The 23,605-nt window shown below is 33.8% G+C and overlaps 1 protein-coding gene and 1 long non-coding RNA gene across 5 annotated transcripts; one reads left to right on the plus strand and one right to left on the minus strand.

Annotated features, from left to right (window-relative positions):
* Positions 1-612: 612 nt before the first annotated feature.
* On the plus strand, positions 613-22,863 carry LOC138138662 (glutamate receptor ionotropic, kainate 2-like). Of its 4 annotated transcripts, none has more exons than XM_069058665.1 (14): positions 15,464-15,743; positions 15,797-15,928; positions 16,112-16,620; positions 17,065-17,229; positions 17,277-17,429; positions 17,484-17,701; positions 17,752-17,962; positions 18,216-18,300; positions 18,355-18,490; positions 18,540-18,677; positions 18,786-19,213; positions 19,262-19,377; positions 19,431-19,571; positions 20,177-22,863. In XM_069058665.1, the coding sequence occupies exons 1-14, from the start codon at positions 15,668-15,670 to the stop codon at positions 20,345-20,347; spliced, it is 2,679 nt and encodes an 892-aa protein (XP_068914766.1). In that variant the 5' UTR covers positions 15,464-15,667; the 3' UTR covers positions 20,348-22,863. The 4 variants fall into 4 exon arrangements, with proteins under 4 accessions (XP_068914769.1, XP_068914766.1, XP_068914767.1 ...); XM_069058666.1 differs by having other exon boundaries at positions 15,465-15,739; XM_069058667.1 differs by lacking the exon at positions 16,112-16,620 and having other exon boundaries at positions 15,482-15,743.
* Positions 5,404-6,156, minus strand: LOC138139065 (uncharacterized). Its single transcript, XR_011162202.1, has 2 exons — positions 5,791-6,156; positions 5,404-5,730 (listed from the first exon to the last, which is right to left on the minus strand). It is a non-coding gene; the product is annotated as an uncharacterized lncRNA (long non-coding RNA).
* Positions 22,864-23,605: the final 742 nt, after the last annotated feature.

The following is a 23,605-nucleotide window of genomic DNA, read 5'->3' on the forward strand; positions in this document are numbered from 1 at the left end:
ATTCAATACTCTCTTTTACATCACTATAAATAGAATAAAAAATCTCGCTACGCTCGTGAGTCAAACTTTGAATTCGAGTGGAAAAAAGAACCACTTTCCCCTCTAGTTTGACAAATAACTGTTACACTTCTATCAATCAATTTACAAATTGACTTTTACTTTTTATGAACTGATGTGCCACATATTTCATGTAGGTAAATGAGAATGAAATTTTCCACAAAAAATGTACAAATCTTAAATTTAATCTAAAATTTACAAGACGTTCAATTTTCGTGGACGACTTATTGCATAAAATCACTTCTTACTGAATATTTGCACCTACCTACTCTTAAATTGAAAGCTTAGTGCATGTTTCATGCAATAATCACATGGCTTGTTTACATATATTCAAATAGACGACATGTTTATATTATTTCACAGCTGATAAGAATGATTTGTGTGTTTGCACCCAGATTCCCTATGCTTTGTAATTGATGCAATTCGTGTTCAGTTGGCATTAATCAGCTAGCCATAAAATGTTTTCATTAGACGTCGTTTCTGTAAAAAGCTTAATTGGACTGTAATACGGTTCATTATGGATATGTGCGTCGCATTGTGCCGCCCTCTTCAATTTTTCACATGTTGATTCTGTAGGTTGTTTTTTGCGGGTAGGGCCTGAAGGAAATTACTATTTCTCATGTTTCTGCCTTGAGTGTTTTTATTTGTGTAGCATTTTTTCTGAAGCGCAATTTTATTTTATAAGTTAACCTTGTCAAGAGGAAACGAGCCGACGTAAGCTATGATTAGTTCACAAGCTCATAAGGTGAAAGTATGTTATTTTTTTCGCAACAAAGAATCACATTCTTAGATGCTTTTTAGAAACGTCAACAACATATTGCAGATAAAATTTAATTTATAAATGATTCAATTGCAATAGGAATCTGCTTGATGTCATTTGGGTAATCACATACACGACACTTAGTCTGAGTAATTATGCAAAATGTTTATAATCCACATCTGCAATAATTATAAATTGATTGAAGCCATAAATCTGAATAAGTATGAGTGCTAATGTTGTAGTATATCGGTGCCCCTCTAAATTATTTAATTCTTCTATCTATTATTACCTTCAGCCACAATTTCATTATATGTATTTAGAGTTGGTTATGATTTTTTTATTTTTCACAAACACTCCGAAGCTTCTGTAACTTGTTCGTACCAACTTCCTGTGGTGCTTTCTCGTTTAAAATTGTTAGCTGACACAAAGCAAATAGTCTTCAACAAGGCATTTCCTGTATAATAACGAAAACAGAAATTGTTACTGAAATAGTTTTATAGTTATTTTCGCGTCAAGTTGCTCAGCAAACAATATAAATTACACGTCGGGTGCGTCGTCCCGGAACCCGGAACAATGGTTAAAACAATATTATCGTCTCGTGTTTGGAAATACGAGCAGTGGTTCACCTCATTACATGATAATTACCCACCAGCTGCTTTGGTCAGCGTGTCGCACTGCATCCATTCGACCCCGTAATGCTGTTTACAACGGAATCCTGACACCGGAAGCGTCATTTCACCATCACTCCAATAGAGGATGTTGATGTGAGAGTTGGCCTGGCAAAAATTTCATCGTTATGCTTTTATAAAATTCGCCGAAATATTAGCCAACCAAATATTAACGATAATGCCAGGAGCTGAAATTTAATTTTTATGTTCATATCAGTCGGAAAACAAAAACAAAATGTAACTTTAACATGACAGTCGCAAAAATGTGAATATACGCCGTGGGCAAATGATACGCAAAACATTAAAACAGAATATAGTTGCTGGGTGATTATTACCACCAAACATTAACTAGGGATGTACATAGTTGTAAAAAATATTATAGCAAGACATGTTGCACCAAAAATGCATGTAATATTAATGTTAATTGTCAAAATATAAAAAAAACAGGAAGTCTAATTTGAACAAAAGTAAAATTTGCAAATTGAAGATAAGATACAGGGTTATTCACGAGGAGGGTATTTCTGAACTTCTTTTTGCCGCAACCCATTATACACACTGCAACAATATCTTGATTTCAAATTTTGAAAATAATTATAACTGAATCCACGATGGCTCTTAGTCCTGTCTTTTTGACGTTAAACAAAAAATCTTTGTCAATTCGAAAAATTTGTTTTTACAATAACGACGAAAAGACTGACATGCTCCCCATTTATGGAGTGTGGAAAGAATTCTATCACCGCTGCGGATGTTTAGAAGCCAGTAGACACTTCAAACATATTTTACATTAACTTAATTTGTTAATTTATTTGTTGAATTTTGATTAAATACAGGTTATCTGTTAATCTGACATTTCTCACAGATCTAGCCAACTTACTTTGATTTTTAATCATTGCCATTGCCATTGGTATTGTTGGTTGCGGCAAAATAAAAATTCAGAAGTACCCCTCTCGTGAATAACCCTGTATAAAGTTCATTTTTTAATTATAGTCCGATGTATCAATTAAAAAGCAGAACAACTGTCATATTGCTTTCTCTTTTCAACATAATGTCAACAAACTATTGAAATCTTGTACGTATTGTATTAAGCGTGTCCCACTATGCGTCTTGCTTTAGCATGTGTGATTCGAGCAAGACACGAGTTGTACGTTTATTACATTAGCGACGTCAAATTTTTAGGTTACGTTTTAACCACATTATTTGTGATAATTTTGTTTAATTTTGCTTGAAATGTCCTCCGTATTATCCCAACGAAAAGCATGTGGACAGATTCATTTACAGAATTTGTAAATTGCAAAAATAATATTGAAATTACGCGGAAACTTGCAAGACTGGAAGTTAACAGGTAAAGGGGTAAACTAATTCATGGCGTTGCCGAAACAAAATCTAGGAAGAAAGAAAGGCAGTCTAAACGTGGTTGTTTAGTGCTGTTTTCAACAATTTTTAATATATCTGACCTATTAGTTGATATGTAAATAGTTATCAAAAGGGTTCTGAAGGGAGCGGTTTTTTGAAAGACAAAATTAAAACGGAGGAATGAATTTGCAGAAAAACCAAGAAAGCACGAAAGAAGACAACTCAAAATCTTAAAAATTGAAATTTGTAATGATATCTGTCTCATGTTGCCTAAATAAATTTTCAAATATTGGTAGAACCATGCACTTGCTGTCAAATGTCGAAAGCAGACGCAGGTCATGTCGACTTCTTAATTCAGACTAAGCTCATCGGACTAATAAAAAAAATGGACTATAGGTATCGGGTGTTCATTTAAATGTACCCTCAAAGTTGGCGTTGAAGAGTCGATTGTGAACGCACCACTCGGCAGTCTGCAGAGTAAAAACAGAAACAACGCAAAAAATTAGGTTAGATTTAACCAGCTGATCCGTGATCCGTAATCCGTGGTGAGTTCACAATCGACTGTTCAACGCTTACTTTGAGGTTAAATTTAAATGAACACCCGATACCATTAAACCATATATGCCATTCAGCATTATTAATGTTGAAGTTGGGTAAACGCGTATGATGCCTTATTCAGAAAATAAAAGTTTTATAAAGTATAGCCTGTCTTTCTAAATTTGCAACAGGAAAAGTTCATTTCATTTAATATTCTCTTTATTCCACACATGTCAAATATAAATAAACGTCCATTCGATAGTTGTCACCGACCCCTTTGTTTGATGTCTGCAGGGAATTTTAAATGCATTTGAATCGATATATTTAGTATAATTTGTATCAGTAGATAATATATCAAAGAACCGAAAATAAAACGGCAAAAGAATATCTTCCTGTTTCGGTGTTAACTGTGAATTATGAGAATAAAATTACTATTTATTAGTTATTGATTGAATATTCTGTTTAGAAGAACAAGAATTAGTTTAAGTCATGTGAGTCATTTTAAAGCGAGTTATATTTTTAAAACGAGCAATTCATATTACAAATTCAAAATGCTCCGCGGAAGCTATTTTGTTAATCAGTTTTCCAATAATCATTCATAATTTACCTAACACGTCCAAATCTGTCCACAAATTATCATTCAGTTTTTACACGAAAAGTAAGTAAATAGCGTCGGAATAATATCGTGACTGGAAAGTAAGTTGTCACCTGCCCTAATTTGCCACCCACGCACACCTCATTATATTTGAGTGATTAATGTTCTTATTACGTAATGTTCCGTATACATATCAATATATTCTTTGAATATTTTGGAAGTTGTTAATTGTTGAGGTGTTTTCGTTATTCTGTGGTGATAAGAAGCGACGATATTTGTAGTCGTAGCGAAAAAGCGAGGAAGGTTGTAAATTAAATCATCCAAATCGCGAATGAGGAATTACGGTGACACTGTACAATAAAATGAGAGGAAAATTTTGTGCAATGGTAATTAATTTGCGCAAGAGGCGGCGGAAAGGGAGAGAGACAAAAAGTGATTTCAATTAAAGTTAGGAAAAGCAATTATTCATCTTACGATGAAATAACTGGCATCTTAAACTCTTCGTTCTTATTAAGAGATGATTTATATTTTCCCTTTTTTAATTCGCATAATGAAATACAGAAAGCAAATTATGATTTATTTAATTCATTATTTTGATAGCCTCCGAGCTGCTCGCCGAGTTTATAATGTCCTCTGATACGATCTTGCTTCGGGTGGGTTTTGTTTCGTTTGTTTGTGTGTTGATTTCAATTTAGGGACTTTCATTCTATTTTCCTATCCCGTGATTCCGGTCGCAAAATCTTGTTATTCAGACTTAATTTCACTTGGAAGCGGAGAAAAATGTCAGTTGCCTGTTCAACTAGTTTTGATGTAGAACATTGTTCATTTAGGTAAGTCCCGGTTAAATAAAAAAATAGAATCATGTTTGTTACATGAGGGATTTAATATCAAGTATCTCAACAGGCTGACGTGGAGAATGACATCAGTTACAACTAATAATAACATCATGAGCTAAATATTAAATTATTTACTTGATTATTGATTTTAATTCAAGCAAAAAAATTAAAGGTGACTATTTTTTTAAAAGTGATCCCATGGACATGTTACAGTTTAAGGATCGACAATTATTGATTTAAAAATGTCCTTACTGTAAGAGTAATACTCGTATATACGTCATGCAAACTTAAACTATAGAAAAAGCAACCCACAATACAGTTACAAAGCAAACCTGGAAATGGACGCGCAAATATTCAGGTTTGCTTTGCAAATGTATTGTGGGTTGCATATTCAATTTCGTCGGGTTCATTATCACTCCTGTATACCAATGTTATAAAATGATTTTTAATCACTGAACACACTCATATGCCTTACAGAAATGCCCACGGTTCTGCTTTGTGTAAATTAATTAAACTTTATGAACCTCTGTGATATCTTCAAAGCAATCGTAAAAACACAAATCCCAAAATAAGGTAGATTAAAAAACACCCAATCCAAATAATTAAATGACTTGTATATGTTTCAGACATATTGACTTCATTACTAACATCATGAGAGTGTATTTTTTCAATATTCAATTTCGTCCGATTAATTCAAAGCAGTCACGCGAAGTAATCAAGAAATTACTAAAACCAACATGAATGACAGTGACTTGAGTTCGTGTAGCAGTGAGGTATACAACAAACTGAAAACACGCTTTCATATTGCCAGGTAGAACTCATTGATTTCCATATGACAGCTGCATTGCGTCCCATGTCAAAACTTTGAGTATTGCAGTTGAGCATTTGTGATTATCAATTTTTCAATCTTGTGTGGAGATTACACTGGAAAAATGTTACATATTTATGACCGACTAACAGCTGAAAAGGATTCTGTTCTTGTACCTGTAAATATATTATTTGGGCCCGCGTTGTTTAATCCAATATGGATACCAGATGAGTCACTAATAATTTACCATTAAACTCGCATCACAACATCTGTGGTCTCCTCTAATGTTCACTAAAAATTGGACAAACCTTACCCATCTAGAATTAATCATTTTAATTTTTAATGTACTTTTTAACATGTAGGAGACACAGTAGGAGAAATAAGAGAAAATATTTAAAAAATTCATCAAAATCAAAACGGGTTTTTATTGGAAATTTTCAAATTTCAAATAGCTAAAGCTACTTCATTAGGGCATCTTAAGGAATGGACTTTTGCTTGTGCGATTTTTGAATCAAATGAATTTGAATATAACTAAAGTCCATTTTTTTATATCAATTGTCAGTGTCAAAATTCCCTCAAAGAACAGGCTGTATCACCCTAAAACCTTTCATTTCGGAACAGCTCTATCGTAAAATCTCCCTAGATCAGGTTTGAGGTTATGTCAGTAATTTTCAAATGTCAGAAAAGTTTCAGGTGTAACTAAATTTTATACCAAAAGACAAGAAATAAAGACCATAATGACACCGAAAAGTGCAACTGAACATATACAGGAAAATTGAATTATTATTGAAACAATGTTCTCAATTGGTAGATTTCCCATCAATTATTTCCAGTCCTCTCTAATCAGTTCCTCGCAGTGACGAACACCATTGGCCCATATATTAAAATTATAAAAGAAAATACCTCGAATATGTGTGCATCTTATGTTCGGTTTTTCTCTCTGCATTTCTTCACGTAATCTAATCATAGCCAATTTTGTTGTGTTAGATCCTTGCTTACGGAAACTCATTTAACTTTTTATTTTTATTTAAATGCAATTGCGGCTTCACTAGCGCAAGCGCCTTCACAATTCACATCAATGACTGACATACAGTTGACATTTTACGTTGCCAACCTAATTACTATCAAATAACTAGTGGCTCATACCAACCTGACAACACTTTGACAATTGATTATTAAAAAAAACAGACTTTAGAACATGTTGACAGCTAACCTAAAATTTATAAATAAAATATCTTTCTTTTTGTTTTCTTTCTATGCAATTACATTAAAAATAGAATAACTAACGATTACTATTCTCGAAGCAAATATCTAAGGGCACCCTTTGCGAAAATAATCATGTGCCGATTAAATATAAAATAATGTGGTTCGTGTCAAACGGCGGGAAATTCAAACTGTACACTGTTTACATTTTTCTACGCCTACTCATTTGAACCCATAATATATTCAAATACATACAAATATTACTCTCTTTTAACTAATTAGCTATTTGCAATTCTGAAAATATTTTGACAAACCGATTTATCAAATTAGCTCTATTGTATCATATTTAAGTGATTAATAGTCCCAACAGTGAACTGTTGTTACTGTTGTTCCCAAAATTCTTTTAGAGTACCGTCAGCATTTAAAAATGCTTTCGAATAATTGATTTGCTGAGAGTTTAGTGTTAATTCTACCGTGTTACCTTAGCTGGTGAAATTAGTTCGCTCGATCGACAAAAGCACGAACCAGATTGTGAAATTTCACAACTATTAGAAATATTATTTGGGTTAAAGGGGTAGTGAGACTATTAGTTATGAACGCTTATCTTGGCCGGAATGCGGATGATGCCGAGCTCGTCGCGCCCGAGCCAAACCGGAAACCGCAATAACTCCGGGTGAGGGCGCTCATAAAGCACCGGATCATGGAAAACTTGTACCGCTCCTCTCCGACGTCGTTCTGCTTTTTACCCGGTCTGGATTTGTTGCGATGGAAGTCTCCTAATTGACAGAATAACGGATGATTTAAAAGGGCTTGACTACAAACCAACACGGAGAAGTCGATGAAACACTTCGAGCCTTCCTGCTAACGTCTATTTCATGTATCTGCATCCAGGCTAGGGTTAATATGCAAAAATGGAATGCATCGCGTCCGGGCACGTATTTGTTCGTGGTTTTCGTATCGCAGCGGGATTTGCTGCATACGTGGCCCGATAAATATTAAAATATAGAAGCATTTGCATGCGGTGGGGCTCTAATTTTACTTTTAGTTGGTCGAGTTTTATTTGGAATTTTCGTTATTGACAAATTTTATTAACGGAACGTTGTTAGAGAACGACGTGCTACAACTCTTTATCTATGGATAAATATTTGACTAATCAATTCCTTTTTATTACTATACTAGCATTAAACTTGTCTAATATTAATAAAGGAACACGCCTGTGTACATGCAATCAGTGGTCAGGAGGATAATACATCTATAATAAATGAGCAAGAATATTATAGTGATATCGATTTTATACAAAATATCTGTACACATTAATTTTAATGTTCCATTAGTGGAAACGTTAACTACAAACGTAAGTAGAATTCTTCCAAGTACCGGAGCTACATGGACACGTCTTTAAATGAAAATCAATTTATTTCAATTACCCGTAAACCATTTAAATTAAAAAACAACATGACACACACTTTTCACTGCCGAAATCGATTTGTTTAAATTGATTTGTTGTTGTTTTCCAATCGTTTTAATGAAAAACACTTTATCCACATATACGAGTATATTAATTATAAATATCTCTTTTACACATCGATTGTTACTCAAAAACAATAAAAAATACCTAATACCTTCAAATTTCAAGTAAACCTTGTTGTGTGTCATGAAACTTGATAGAAGTTGCAAAAACTTCTAGCAATCTTACGAATTTTCCATAAATATGCTATGAAATTTACTGCATGGATTCCTGTCTTATTAAAATGCTCATTTTGTTGACGCTGGATGAAGTTTTATCCCGTACCTACTGTAGCAAGGAGAAACTACTCATATGTATTACCAGTATGAGCAATCTGCGAAACAACATACAGGGTTATTCAAGAGAGACTTCCGATGAAAATTTCGTTTTATGCAACCCAAAATACAAGAACTTGATATTTTGTTTAATTCGAAATAAGTTAGCAATCCAAGTAGCTTGGCGAATAAGATTAACCATGACATTTTCCCGTTATTGAGGTTATGAGCAAAAGTTAATATTGCATAGTCTATTTTTTAATCAAAGAACCACGACCTGTTGATTTAGGTTTGTACAGTTAATTGCAAAAAAAAACGGGAACTGTCAGAATAAAATTGACACATTTTTACAATTCTTTCATAGTGTGAATCCTTCTTACAGGAGATAGGTTAGAATTATGGTCAAAATTCAATGACATTTTTAAAAATTATTTGACAGGTATTGTCAAGTAGACAATGAATTCACAAATGGACAAATCCAAATTTACATTAAGAATATTTTAAATTCCCGCCTTTTTTTGCAACCAACTGTAAATATATATGTCATTTTTAATGTCCTTGAAAGTACGCAAACTAGCAGATAAAATTTGAACGTGTTATTAAAAATGCCTCGCAAAGTAAGACATTTATTAAACTCTCAAATTAGTTGTTATTAACTTTATTAACATGCTGCGCTACTAATATCTCTAATAACCTCAATTTTTATGATGAGATTTTTCACCCTATGTCAAAAGTGTACAATGTTGTCAACTCTATTTTGGGTGTAAATTGCTGTGTTGTGGTTCTTTGATTAAAAAATAGACTATAAATGTGAAAACTAACATGACAGACAATAACGGCCAGCAATCGTTGATTTAAGTATTACTTTTTATAAATTTAGGATGCTAGAAACCATTGGAAATTGTAGTTTCGGTTGCATATAACGAAATTTTCATCGGAAGTCTCTCGTGACTAACCCTGTATACCTCAAAGGTTCTTGCTGGTGAGCATCGTCTTTGCAGATTCACGCTTCGGTCTTATGTTAAAAACATTAAACTCAGCACAATTTCATTCAGATTTGGATCGATGCTGTACGTTGCTTAGTAGAGGTTTGGATTTTCTTATGGGCTATTAGTCATATCTGCGCAAACGACGAATGTCGGTCTCAAGTAGGCGCTACAAACCGACCGGAAAACATCCTCAGTCGTCAGATTGAAAGTAGTCGACGTTTTCGGTATCCATTTACAGATTTTTACTAGTTTATCGCTGCGCCTTTATGCAGATATTTACAAGGTCACAGCCCATGAGAGAATCTAACTCCTCTACCAAAGTTAATATTAGACAAATTCCTCTCTACTTCTTTATTATTTTGTGACTACGTGAGGTTGTCTAATATTTTATACCCGACAAAAAAAATTGTGTCATTATGCTGAGCCTACCAAAAATTAGCAAGTTCAAAGCGCCAACATGTACATTACCGATTCCTGTGACATTAATTCCAGGTACAATACCAGCTGTGATCATTCACGGTTGAGTTGTAAACTCAGTACATGAGTTGTATGGCATACGAGAGGTATTGAACACACTTGTCATAAATCAGTGACAGTACCTAGTTAATGGACATTCGATGCAAGAATAACTCATCAACTAAAGGGTTTAGCTTTGATCGACAGAACCTGGAATAATACGAAATTCGAACAATGACATCGGGCCTCTGTTCTTTGATCTCTCTTTTGTGAGACATCACACGAACATTTTGTTTTCAATTAGGATTTTCGTTAATTAAATATTCTCTTTGTCGTTTTGGTGTTGTTGTAAGTGTTTATGTAAATGAAATGTCTCCGTATGCTCAGGATCTCCTTACCCGAAAGAAATTAGATTTTTTCAGTCGCTGTTGACACGTTTTGGTATTCCTTTTTATCGGGTTTTTTCATGAATATTTCTGTATGTAATATTTTAGTGTAGAAACACGCATATCCGATGGCGCGGAACGTGGATCTCCGCATGACGTTTTGTACAACCCGACCTGACCTTAAATGATCCACCCTGGCATTTATGTCGAGGAAAGAGATCACAAACGGATTACTTTGTCACAGGGGGTGACACAATTGAGACAATTACTGATAAAATAATCGAAGGATAGCCGAGTAGAATTCCGTGATTACTTTAAAAGAATTTCAAAAACTGTCACTAGAACGTAACACGTGATCGTTAATTATTTAAAGACTGCATATGGATATTTAATTACATATTACAGGAAGAAAAGATCATAAAAGTCCCATTCAAAACCACTTATATAAGGTGATTCACGAGTGATAATAAGCCTGACGTAATTTAAAATGCAACCCACACTACATGTCCGAAAAAAGCTGGCTACTGTCATAAAAATGTCCGGCTTTTTTTGAAAATGTATTGTGGGTTGAATTTATTATTCCGTCAGGCTTATTATCACTCGTGAAATACCCTGTATAGTTTTATATAATACAAACGATAAAGACACGACAAATATTGTAAGTTTACAGATGAATGTAGGATTTAATACGTAAATCTCAATTATATGATATGGCTTCAACAATTCATCTAGGTATTGGAAAAATGTGTGTAGCAAAATGTGAAGAGGAAAATGGACAAATTATCATAATATAGGGTATTGCTATGAAAACTTGTGTTGTCTTCAATATCATCGTCAAGAAAATAAAACTTAAACATCCAAACTTAACCTCACAAATTTTGCCAGAGTGGACCTCTAAAAGCGGACGTATTTGCAGTTTCTATTGAAAAATACAGATTTTTTATGTTTATTATTTAAAAACAGCATTGGATTTAAATAATATTAATTATTTATGCCTTGCTCCTTATTCCTCCAAGTACTATCATCCATAATGATATATTTTTTATAGAATAGGTAGGTAAGTACATATTATTATTACTTAAAATTAGTAACAAGCATCATAGAAGTTTTCACTTCTGTCGTGCGGTCTTAAGCACACACTCTTTTTTTATAATTTTTAATATTCATCGGAAGTCTCTCGTGAATAACCTGTATTCAGGTTTGCTTTCCAATTGTATTGTGGGTTGCATTTTCAAATCCGGCAGTGTCATTATCACTCATGAAATATCCTGTCTAAGATCATTGGAGCTTTAATAACAAACTTGTTCAATATAATAATTACGAAAATTCACGTTAGCAATATAGTTATTTTAGAAACATTAAGATAGGCACAAATGGAAGGCAGATTGAAGATGTTAAAGTGTGACACAAGCCGACAGTTATTGTTTTTGTGTTCCCATGAGTAATTTTATGCTTATGTTCGCTATAATAATGTTCAACGCTGTAATAATTTTAATGACAGTGCGGAGCTTAAAGCTCAGTGACGTGTTCGAGTTAATTTGAAACAAAATAAGGTCGTAGAGAAAGCTAAGATCCAAATTGAGCTTATTTCATCCCAATGAAGGCAGATGAAGGTCTAAAATTCACTTCTTATTAGTGTGTCGACTAACTGGCGCACATCATGTTACAGAAATAATTGCCACATGATATTCAGCTTCCATAATCGCCCGTCAATTTATTTCGCAATTAGGTGAGAGAGTACAAGAATTGTTCTTCTAATTAAGCGTTATCCAACTCTTGGCGTGGATCGTTTTCATATTATTTTGGGAAATATGTATATTAAGGAAAAAACCAAAGTTATTTGCAAAGAAAAATAATAACGCAAGCAATTCCACGTCCCCACAGGATTTAATTAATTTATTTGAGATTGGTTAAGCGATCAGAAGCGAACTGTAAAATACAATAAAAATACTTCGACACGTAATTTAAAACTTAATAATGTCGTTTCCAGACCGCTGATTTTTCAGGGCCGTGGCGCAAACATTCTATTGATCGTTTTCTGATCGGTTACTTCATATTAAAATAACCAAATTACAACTGAAAAACCAACCCCTAAGAACAAATAGCTGTCGAAAAGATTGATGAATTTCGTGTCGGTGAAAAATTGTCCCGAGGAATTATCCTTAATAATTATAATGGCAACGTGGGGCTATTAGGCTAACCAGAAAACTCACTTCTCATTTTAAAAAATTTCCCGTGTCATAAATTTCATTTAGTGCACAGCCGTTGTTTCGCATTAAAGATTCGTGAAACTGTGTACATAATAAATTTCAATTATAGAGTTATTTGAAGTTCCCAAGTTGGCACGAAAATATATGTTAATTCTAACTCCCTTTTCATTGTATTAATGCTGAAATAATGTAAGCGTTACACCGAAGGGCTGTTAACAATTAGTATACAAAAAGGTTTTTTCGGTAGGTGTTACTTTCTGGTTTGTGTAAGATCGGAATTTTATTTTGCCGCATTTAACTCCATATTATGTCAAAAACTCATTTTTGTTAGCTATTCATTATTCGAATATTGAATTGGGAAACATAATATGTACCTAGTTATTTATTCTGTTTAATTTTTTTATATTATTAAAAAAGGAATTAAAACCAGCTTACCCACTGTACGTCTGAAAATATAAGCCCCTTACACTATGCTAGAGGTGGTGGATTCTCTCATGGGCTGTGACCTTGGAAATATCTGCGCTAAGACAGAGCGATAAACCATGAAACATTTGTAAGGAATGACGCCGTTTTCCGCCTACTTGAGAGCGATAATCGTCGTTTGCGTAGATATGACTCATAGCCCATGAGAAAATCCAAAGTGTTTTCTCTGTGAAAACTCAGATCAAGCCATAAGTCGGCATTGGCTTTTACCAGTACGATAATAAACAATGAAAATATTGCTTAAATGCTTAAAAATAATTCTCGTTACAAAATAGTCGGACGATTAGCATTTATATTGAATAATTATTGTTAACCTCACGACACAACTAAAATGTGATAAGTGTTATTAGCAAGTAATGAAATGTAAACACGACACTGTGATTTGCACAAGAATGGGGGCTATGATACAAATTATTAAATTATGTAAATAAGATTACTATTGTAACTTTGCAACGTTGTTGTATTTCATCGTGACCTCATGACAACCAAAAATTAATCATCAACCTGTAATTCTGAAAATAATTGATGGATACATCTTTCGCCTTGTCGAGGACTCAACAATGTATTTTTAAATCTCGTTGGGCTCTGTGCAATAATTAAGAGGTAATAACTTAGACTAATTAGGGGGTAAATTATGAGTTCGTGTTGTAATTGTACCGTAAAACTAAACGTTTCTGAGGTTGTTAAAAGAAAGTATTGAAAAAAAGCACAATATTTACGGTTAAGTTTGCATGATACGATAACACCGCTTTCCTGTTAAGTGGCACTAAATCTTGGCTACGAAAAAATCGATGTTAATATAAAAATCGTACTTTATAAGAGCGAAAGGTTCAACGGAGGCATGTAAAAAGGCATTAATTAAACCATTTCTATTCGGCAAGAGTTCTAGAGAAATCGTGAAACATTCTGAATTTTAATACAACTTCGGTTAAAATCAGATTAAACATATATGCACGGAATTGTGTTTATGCTGGGCCAACGAAATTAATTGAGGTTATTAAAATTATTAATCGTCGAGTATGAAATTTACGATTTACACTTTCGTTATGTACAAAAAGTTACATTATGCAAGTTTTGTAACTTGATCCTATCGCACAAAGTATTTAAATTTCAAATGGATATCGATTAGTTAAGGATAATAGTATCAATCTGGATCTACACTGAAATATTTATTCTTCCACCCACCTGAGGTCGACGCAGAGATGACTTATAGAGGGCTCTGATCCTCTTCGGCTTTATTAAATAAGGAAAGTCTGTGTATAAAATAGCGTGCGGATGACGATTTATCAAGAAGCTGTCAGAATGCATCATTGTTGGAATATCGTGATCGCTCAACCCAGTTTTTTAAACTTCTTGATTTTTCGATGGCTGCATCGATTCTTCTTTCCGGCCGATTTTCATTATCTCAAGATATGACACTCGGATATAAAGTTAATTAATTATGACAAAAAATATCAGCTCAGACATGAAACGTCACTTGGAAAAAGTAGGTATCCAACGAATCCACCAATCATGCATCATTCTATCCATAATTCACTAGTTGGTTATTATTTGTAACCAAAACATTCTTTTCTTCTATTTAACTTTTCCTTCATATTGTACTTTAAAATTTTCCTACAAAGTTCGTAATCCTTGTCCAACATTGGCAGCATCATTTTTTCTTTAAGTAAAAGAACGCAAGCTTCAGCATAAAACCACTGAGCACTATCTTACAAGGAAATGCAAAGTTATACAATGAATGGGGGATCCTAGTAGGCGTTGAAAGTTTGCCCACTCTTTCACCAGAAATAAAATAATGTTAGTATGATCTACGATATGCAACCCACAGAACAAATTGGTTTCACTGGTTACCTAGCTCCCCAAAATAGGGGCTTTACAAAAAGAATGAAACAAATTGAAATAATGAAATACATTACTGATAGGTCTCAACACTCTCAACAAATTACGTATTTATTGAATTATATTTAACAAGGTAAGGTAAATAACATCAGTTACTGACTACCTCTACAACTACTACTATCAGTCAAAAATAAATTGCTGTTCTGGTCACTTGGTGTTCACTTTAATTACTAGAACACTAGAAAATACACAAAAAAAAGTGACAACTTCACATATTAACACTAATGATCGATTACAAAAAATTAATAATCACAATTAATTATGACAACTTACAGAGAACACGACACTCTTCGTATTTATATCCATCGTGAGTATGTGAAGCTGAAATTGGCACAAGATCAAGGTATAATACTTTGAACCACAAAATTTAAGTCGGGTTTAGACTAGTTGGACTTGTGAATACAGGTGGACACATAAAATTTACTTTTAGAAATTGATAAATAATTTCCTATTGTGAAAAAGAAACGTACGTTAATTTGCTTCTGTCAAATATATCAAAAAAGAATACTAACAATAATAATGTTTAGTATTCGAGGAAATTCTGTCTCTGTAAATCGATCTTAATGGCGCTTCGATCATGAAATACGTTCATCTGAGTTAAATTTAAATATACAGCCGCCAGCCGCAGCGGTAACAGACTGCAAAATGGAATTTCTCGTTTTTCTCGTAATAGTGATTTTTGGTGCTGGCTTGACACAACAAAGTGAAAAAATGAATGTTGGTAAGAATTGTTTTATTATATTGATTATTGTATTAAAACGACAAATATTTTAGTTATCTATCTTAAGGAAGAAAATAATCAGGCACTCTTACCTATAAATAATATTATGTATAACAGAAACGCGCACTTAAATTTTACAATAGAGATTATGGGTGAGGACGACTCTTTTAAAACCAGTAAAATCTGTAAGTACTCGTTTTTATTGCCTCTAGTAAAATAGAAGAATATTGGCAATAAATTTGCAATAGTTTTTTAAAACATTCTGAAACCAGCTTGACACAAGGTGATCCAAATATTTTCAATTCATTCTAAATATAGCTACTTCCTGCGTTAAAAGTGAACTGACGCGAATTGCTTTCACATTTCAGTTTGTAACATGATAGAAAAAGTTCCAAATCTGGTGGCAGTTTACGCATTTGAGTCAGTATCAGCATCACCCATGATCCAATCCATCACGAGCAAACTGCAAATTCCGTACATCCAGACAAACTGGCGTCAATCAAATTCGTACCTTGGAAGTGACACCGCCTTAAATTTTTATCCAGATTTCGATTTATTAGCGACTGGATTAGCCAAGCTTATAGAAAGTCTTCAATGGCAAAGTTTTGTTGTTTTGTACGAGAATTTCGAAGGTTTCTTGAAGTTGCAAGAAGTCTTAAAACTGCAAAAGTACGACGAGAAAAATCATCGAAATAATATCGTCTTAAAAAAATTAGACTTTGAGGGGGATATTAGAACCACGCTGAAGCAAGTTAAACAATCGGGGGAAAAGCGGATTGTACTGGATTGTGAGGTGGACCACATTATTGAGGTTTTAAAGCAGGCTAAAAAAGTGGGAATATTGAGTTTTGCCCACAGTTATTTCCTCTCTTCATTGGTAAAATGCGTTTTTAGAATTTGCGTCTTTAATAGGTCTATTATTGTATTCAATTTGGAGTTGTTTATGACTATCTATTAAAGCACTCGTGGTTTAATAGAACTCTAAGAACATTTTTATCAATATTTCAGTGTATTATTGTCATTTACACCAAAAAACTTCCAATATTAATGTTCAAACTCTACTTTTTAACATCTGTTGCAGATGTAGTTGCATCCGTTACCTTGAATTACCAATTAATACAAAATTCTCTAGAATTTGAAAATTTAATTTTTTTTATTTAAAAATTAAAACAAGGGTGCAAATTCTAAAAAATAACATAAAAAAACTCGTTTTATAAGGGCATTGGCGCACTCGTCCCATAGAAAACTCCCCTACGGCTCGTTTTCTACACTTGGGACTCGTGCGCCAAATCAACACTTGTAAAACTTATAAAATTACTAGGACGCTCACATTCTTGATCTAGAAGCTCTCAACGCCGAGGCCAATATCACTACTGTTAGAATCATGAACCCAGAAGAAGAAAATTTCAGAAATATTGTGCAAGACTGGAAATTCACACAGTCGTTATCAAATCAACAACTTGATTTAGGCTTTTACCAAATAAAAGTAATAATTTAGTTATAATGCATGACGTTAAATAAACAGTGTTTTAGACAGAGACAATGTTAATACATGAATCAATAATTTTGTTGATCAACGCTATCAACGACATCCATCGCTCCGAAAATATCACCTTCAACAGCATTTCCTGTAAAAGCAACGAGAAGTTTAATTATGGACCACGTATTGTGTCTTACATCAACTCCGTAAATTTGAAAAAATTGTTTTGAATTTTTAAATAAATAATCTCTACGTTCCAGCACTTTAAATCTCCCAAGTCTGACATTAGTTCGTCATTTGATTCCACAGGACGAAGAACTAACTTCGTCCTGTACTTAATCGAAGGAAATCGAGACAAAATGATCGCGACATGGAATGCACTTGGCCCTGATAATGTAAATTTTGTCCGAACAGCAGAAGAAAGCTACAAAAAACGCGTAGAGACGTTGCAAATGGGAATACAAATTATTGCATCAAGGTTTCAAATTGTTTACTATTAAAGGTTTGTTCCTAGGCGTTTTATTGCAGAATCGAAGCGCCTTATTTGATGTTGAAAAAAGACCACGACAAGCGGAAAGATAATGACAAATTCGAGGGATACGTATTAGATCTGATGACCAAAATTGCTGAAAAATTAGATTTTAGCTTTAAAATTAAGTTAGTGGAAGATGGGTCGAACGGGGTTTACAACGAAATCAGTCAAAGTTGGAACGGAATTATGGGAGAAATTGTCAGTGAGGTAAGTGGTGTTCAAGTTAGAGATGTTGGATTTTCTCATGGGCTGTGACCTTGGAAATATCTGCGCGAAGGCGGAGCGATAAGCCAGTGAAAAACTGAAAACGTCGACTACTTTAGATGCAAATAGGCGAGATCACGATGTTTTCCGGTCGGTTTGTAGCGCCTACTTGTCGTTTGCGCAGATATGACTCATAGCCCATGAGAAACTCCAACACCTATACAAAACTAAAATCAGTTTGTTTAATTAATTGCAGAGAGCCTTGTTTGGTATTGGTGATTTGACGATAACTCCAGCCCGAGAGACTGCCGTCGATTTCAGCATGCCATTTATGAGATTAGGTAAGAGAAATCAAAGGATTTTAATAAATTGTAGCAATGTTTGTGTTATTAAAGGCATAGGAATTTTATTGCAAAAATCAAAGACTTCAGTCAGCATGTTCGCTTTCCTCAATCCCCTTTCCGCAGAAGTGTGGATGTACACCGTAACTCTGTATCTGGCAGTTTCAATAATTTTATACTTTGTTGCACGGTAATTATTAGAATAATTGATGTGACAGATTTGTAAGCAAGTCTTTCAGGATGGCTCCCGGCGACTGGGAAAATCCTCATCCCTGCAACTTAAATCCTGACGAACTGGAAAATCTCTGGGGTATTAGCAACTGTTTGTGGCTAACTATGGGCTCAATAATGAACCAAGGAAGCGATATTTTACCCAAGTAATACTTTCTCTTCTTATCTATTATGTATTAATGTATTAATTTTATTTGTTTGTTAAATCGCTTTTAAAGATAACCAGTAACAAATTCCATTATGTTTCTTTGAAGGGGAATATCATCTCGTCTTGTAACATCAATGTGGTGGTTCTTTGCACTCATCATGACCAACTCGTACATTGCCAGTCTTGCAGCATTTTTAACAACAAAAGAGTTAGTCATCGACGATCTTGAAGATTTAGCCAAACAAAATAAAATTAAATATGGAACACTGGATGGAGGCTCGACTCAAGAGTTTTTTAAACAATCAAACTATAGCACTTACAGAAGAATGTACGCTAATATGATATTAAATTTGCCCAGTGTTTTTGCTAAATCGACTCACGAAGGAGTGCAAAGAGTTCAAAATACTCCTGATGGCTCATACGCGTTTCTCATGGAGTCAACAACTATCGACTATTTGGTCGAACGAAACTGCGAATTGACTACAGTTGATAAATGGTTTAACAACATCGAATATGGAATAGCAATGCCATTAGGTAAGTTCACATTAAACATAAGAAAAATTACTGTGAAATTTTGCATAGATTGTCCTTATCGAACTGCCATCAATGATGCAATTTTGGCCTTGCAAGAAAACGGACAATTAAACGATCTAAAAAATAAATGGTGGCGAGAAGTTCGTCGTGGGTCAGCATGTGTGGTAATATTGGGAAATATTCAACAAGTAAGACAATTTTATCACTCTCATTGTAGACTCCTCAAGAGGGATCCGAACTGAGACTGGAAAATGTAGGTGGTATTTTCGTGGTGTTGGGACTGGGAGTCGCAGTAGCTCTTTTTCTAGGACTAGTAGAATTTTTTTGGACTGTTAGACAAACGTCCATCGAAGAACACGTAACTATGAGTCTTTTTCAAATTTTTGATGATTCAAAATGATTGTGGATAAGTATCGCAACTATGTACGAAAATGTATGTGGCAACTGTGTGGGTGGGGTAGAGTTGACATTTGTATGACATTTCATTAGCGTGCATTTGATAATTTTTTTTGTTCGACACTGTCAGAATTTGAGAATTTTCTCCTATGTGAACGGATTTCGATAAATGTCACAACTTGACAAAACGAAACGTCAAGCTAATTTTAAAGGTTTGAAGCGATTTGGAGCCTTTAAGGGGCTCGTCGAACAAAAAAACGTTGTATTCAACTCGTTCGTGTGTAAATTGGGCCTTTTTTGGCACTCGTGGGCCTTTAAAACGCTTGTTTCACTCGCGTTTTAAAATGGCCCACTCGTGCCAAAAAAGGCCCAATTTACACACAAACTCGTCAAATAAACTACTATTATACCATCATTGCACATTGATTTGACAATTTTTAAACTGTCAAAGAAATGTCAACTCTATCCTACCCACACAGTTGCCACATACATTTTCGTACATAGTTGCCATACTTATTCACAATCACTTTGAATCACCCAATATATTCGCCACTGATTGTTTTTTAGATTTCATATGGGCAAGCTCTCAAAATTGAATTGTTATTTGCACTGAAAGTTTGGATAAGTAAGAAAAAAATCAAACAACAGAGTAATTCGGATGAGAATTTGGCCAAACCTAACCCCGAAGGGTGGTCTCAGTGGGTAATTGAGAGATCTGAAGAGAGACAAGCAAATTAGTGTGTATTAACACCGTTATTAAGAATTTTACTTAGAATGACACTGGTTTTCCGTTCAATTTACGCACGTCACTGCTTTTATGCACCCTTTCATGCCTTGCCTTAGGTCTTACCTTAAGGCTCAATTATTTACCGACGTTGTAGCTGTGTTCTGAAAATAAATTGCTGTCTGCAATTAAAAAAACACAAACAACATTTATTTGTTTTGTACAAAGATCCAAGTTATAAATTTGCAATTTAATTAGTCCTCTCGTAATTATGAACCACATTTGTGACAAATTTCTTCTTTCTTAATATATTTCGTACAGCTCTTTGGAATATTATTGATTACAACAGAAGTAGCGATCTTACATTGAATAGGTACATTTCTTATGAATGTACATTTCGTTGACTGCCCCCTAGGTATCATGATCTTTGACTTGCATGGAATCACGTTTTAGAGAGCTTTCAAAGACCATAAATGAATTCATTGCCGATACCATCGCCCCGTCGCATATTAAGTTTAAAAAGAAGTAGTTTTTGCCGTTGACGTGTCGTGTGTTAAATGGACATGCAACTTTATGAAAAAGTTGCCGTGCTATCTGATGTACTGCACAAGAGTCGTTCTTTTTCAAACGGAACTCACCGTTGCTAATGTCTGTATTTGGAACATGCACAAAAACACCTAGCCGATTTAATACATTTATATTGTTGTTTTAACTAGTAAAGATAACAATTCACTTCATGAAAGTCGCTTCAAAATTTAACCAAGTTTCTAATAGAGGCGGTAATAATTTAAATACTTTGTAAAGCAAGGATTAAGGAAGCTACTTCAAGTAGCCACAGCCACTTAGTTCTAGGATAACGCTTTCAAGAAAGTTTTCATTGTAACAAGTAACTAAGAACAAAACTTTACGCAGATTTGTTAATGTATTTTTGACGATTAAATGTTTCTTCGAGTAGATGACATTTTATAATTCTTATAAAAGGCCATTATGGACATACAATAAATCATTAAATCCACATTTAATTCAATAACAAGAAAAAAAAGATTACAAAAATGTATCATGTTTCATTGCAGTTACCTTTGGGTGTTCATTTAAATTTCTCCTCAAAGTTGGCGTTGAAATCGATTGTGAACGCACCACGGAGATCATGGATCAGCTGTTTAAATCTAAAATCTAAGCTCACTTTTAGCCTTGTTTATGTTTTTACTCTGCAGACGAACGAGCAAGGTCTTCATGTACTTAGCAACATTGTGATCATTTGACCCCAAAATTCATTTGAATTTATAAGAGAAAAGCTCCATTTTACTTACAAATCTGCATCCGCAATACTTGAAGCGTAAGAACAAGTATTATGAATACAAATTCACAAGGAGCTTGCATTTATTTCATAGTGTATTGTCGACTTCAATTATTGCGATGAATTCAAACACAATATCCGTGGTAGTGGGAAAAAGTTGATGACTTTATTCTCTTTGAAAGTTAAATTCAATTTAAAGTGTTCTAAAATGTACTATTTAATTAACTGAACTTGTAGAAATTTCATGGCAGACGTCACAAATTGAAAAGAAAAACTTTTGAAATTGAATTAGCATTTGAAGTTCAAACGTCACTTTTGATGAAAGAAATAATACTACACTTGAAGTAACGAAAACTGGTTTAACATATAACTAAATTAGGACGTCTTGAAAGAAAATAACTCGGCATAAATTTGTGACATGCCATCGTTCATGTCAAATAATAAGTTCGCGATCTTGTGGTACCGTGTAAATTCTTGTTCCATTACAGTTCGTTGCAAAAAAAACGGGAAACGAAAATTTTCCTAATATAAATTTGATTTTGTCCATTTGTCAATTAATTGTCTATTTGACAATATGTACCCAAATAATTTTAAAAAATGTCATTGAATTTTGACGTTAATTCTAACCTATCTCTCGTAAGAAGGTTTCATACTATGCAAAAATTGTAAAAATTTCTCAATTTTATTCTGACAGTTCCCGTTTTTTTTGCAACCAACTGTACTTTGATAAAAGAATTCTGCTTAGCGAAATTTTCACAAGAAAACTTGTTAAATAATAGGAGTATTATACTCGTATGCAACATTTCTTTTTACATAAATACTGTGCTCGAAAAGGTAATATTGAATTTTATTTTTAAATGGTACAACTGGAGTAACTTCGGGTTGATGACAGCTTGACGTGACAGCCACATCATTGACAAGTAACATTTGACATTTCCAATTAAATTAAACATGCTGCTGAATCTGTTCGAGAGCCTGAATAGAAGAATTAATTTATGTTTAGAGCAAAATGGGGGGCACCTCGAGCATTTCCTTTGGTTAATTTTTTAGATAATTGTTCTGTATTTCAAGTTTCATTTCTTTCTACCGTTAATTTTTATTTTTTTACTCATAACCTACCATTTTGTCGCTGTTAATTAATAATGTTTCGTCAGATACCTGTCACCTGTCAAATGAACTAACTACATATACGGTACCAGTGTTGTAAATTACCGAATAAAATGTTCAGAATTGTATCTTTCTTGATCATCCTGTATATAATGTCCTTATATGTCATTTTCATGTTATTAAATTTCAAAGATATAAAAATGTGTCTTTAGCTGCTATTGGCCTGATTCTGGTGCTAATTGCACCATCTCTGAAGTGACGTTTAAACGACAGAGTTATATGATGCAGAGAGCTGAAATTCCAAACAGGTTTCCTGCAATTCTGACGGTAGAAATCGATGAGTGTTTGCTGTAAGTTGCCTGCTTCCCGCTAGTACACATCCCTTCCCACAGATGCCACCTGGGTATTTGATTTTAATGATTTTATGTAGGTAAATTAGGTAATTACAAAATATGTATATGTTTTTCTAACACTAATATCTTATACTGTTTTTATGGTGCATTTGAGCTCACACCTTATGTTTCCTATAAAATACGCTTTTTTTTAAGACACGTCGTCAATAGCAACGAATCTTATAAAGTCATAAAATATGCTCCCACATTTTATTCATCATTTTTACAGTAATTATATCACAAAAGTGAAAAGTACAATTATTGAATTGGAACTGCCACATTAGCTTCTTGCTCTTGTTCCTAACATCTTCTTCTTTGACTCCTGCTGTTTCATCCAATGCAAGTCCCCGGCCATCGAAAATTAGCAATCTTTACATTTTCTTCAAATGATTCTTGCCGTAATGAGAATTAACTTTTAATGAAGTTCTACACATTTACCTCATATCAAGAAAAGCCAAAATGACATCTTCGGTTAC

Source organism: Tenebrio molitor, chromosome 9 (assembly GCF_963966145.1).
Source record: "Tenebrio molitor chromosome 9, icTenMoli1.1, whole genome shotgun sequence".
NCBI classification, from domain to species: Eukaryota; Metazoa; Arthropoda; class Insecta; order Coleoptera; family Tenebrionidae; genus Tenebrio; species Tenebrio molitor.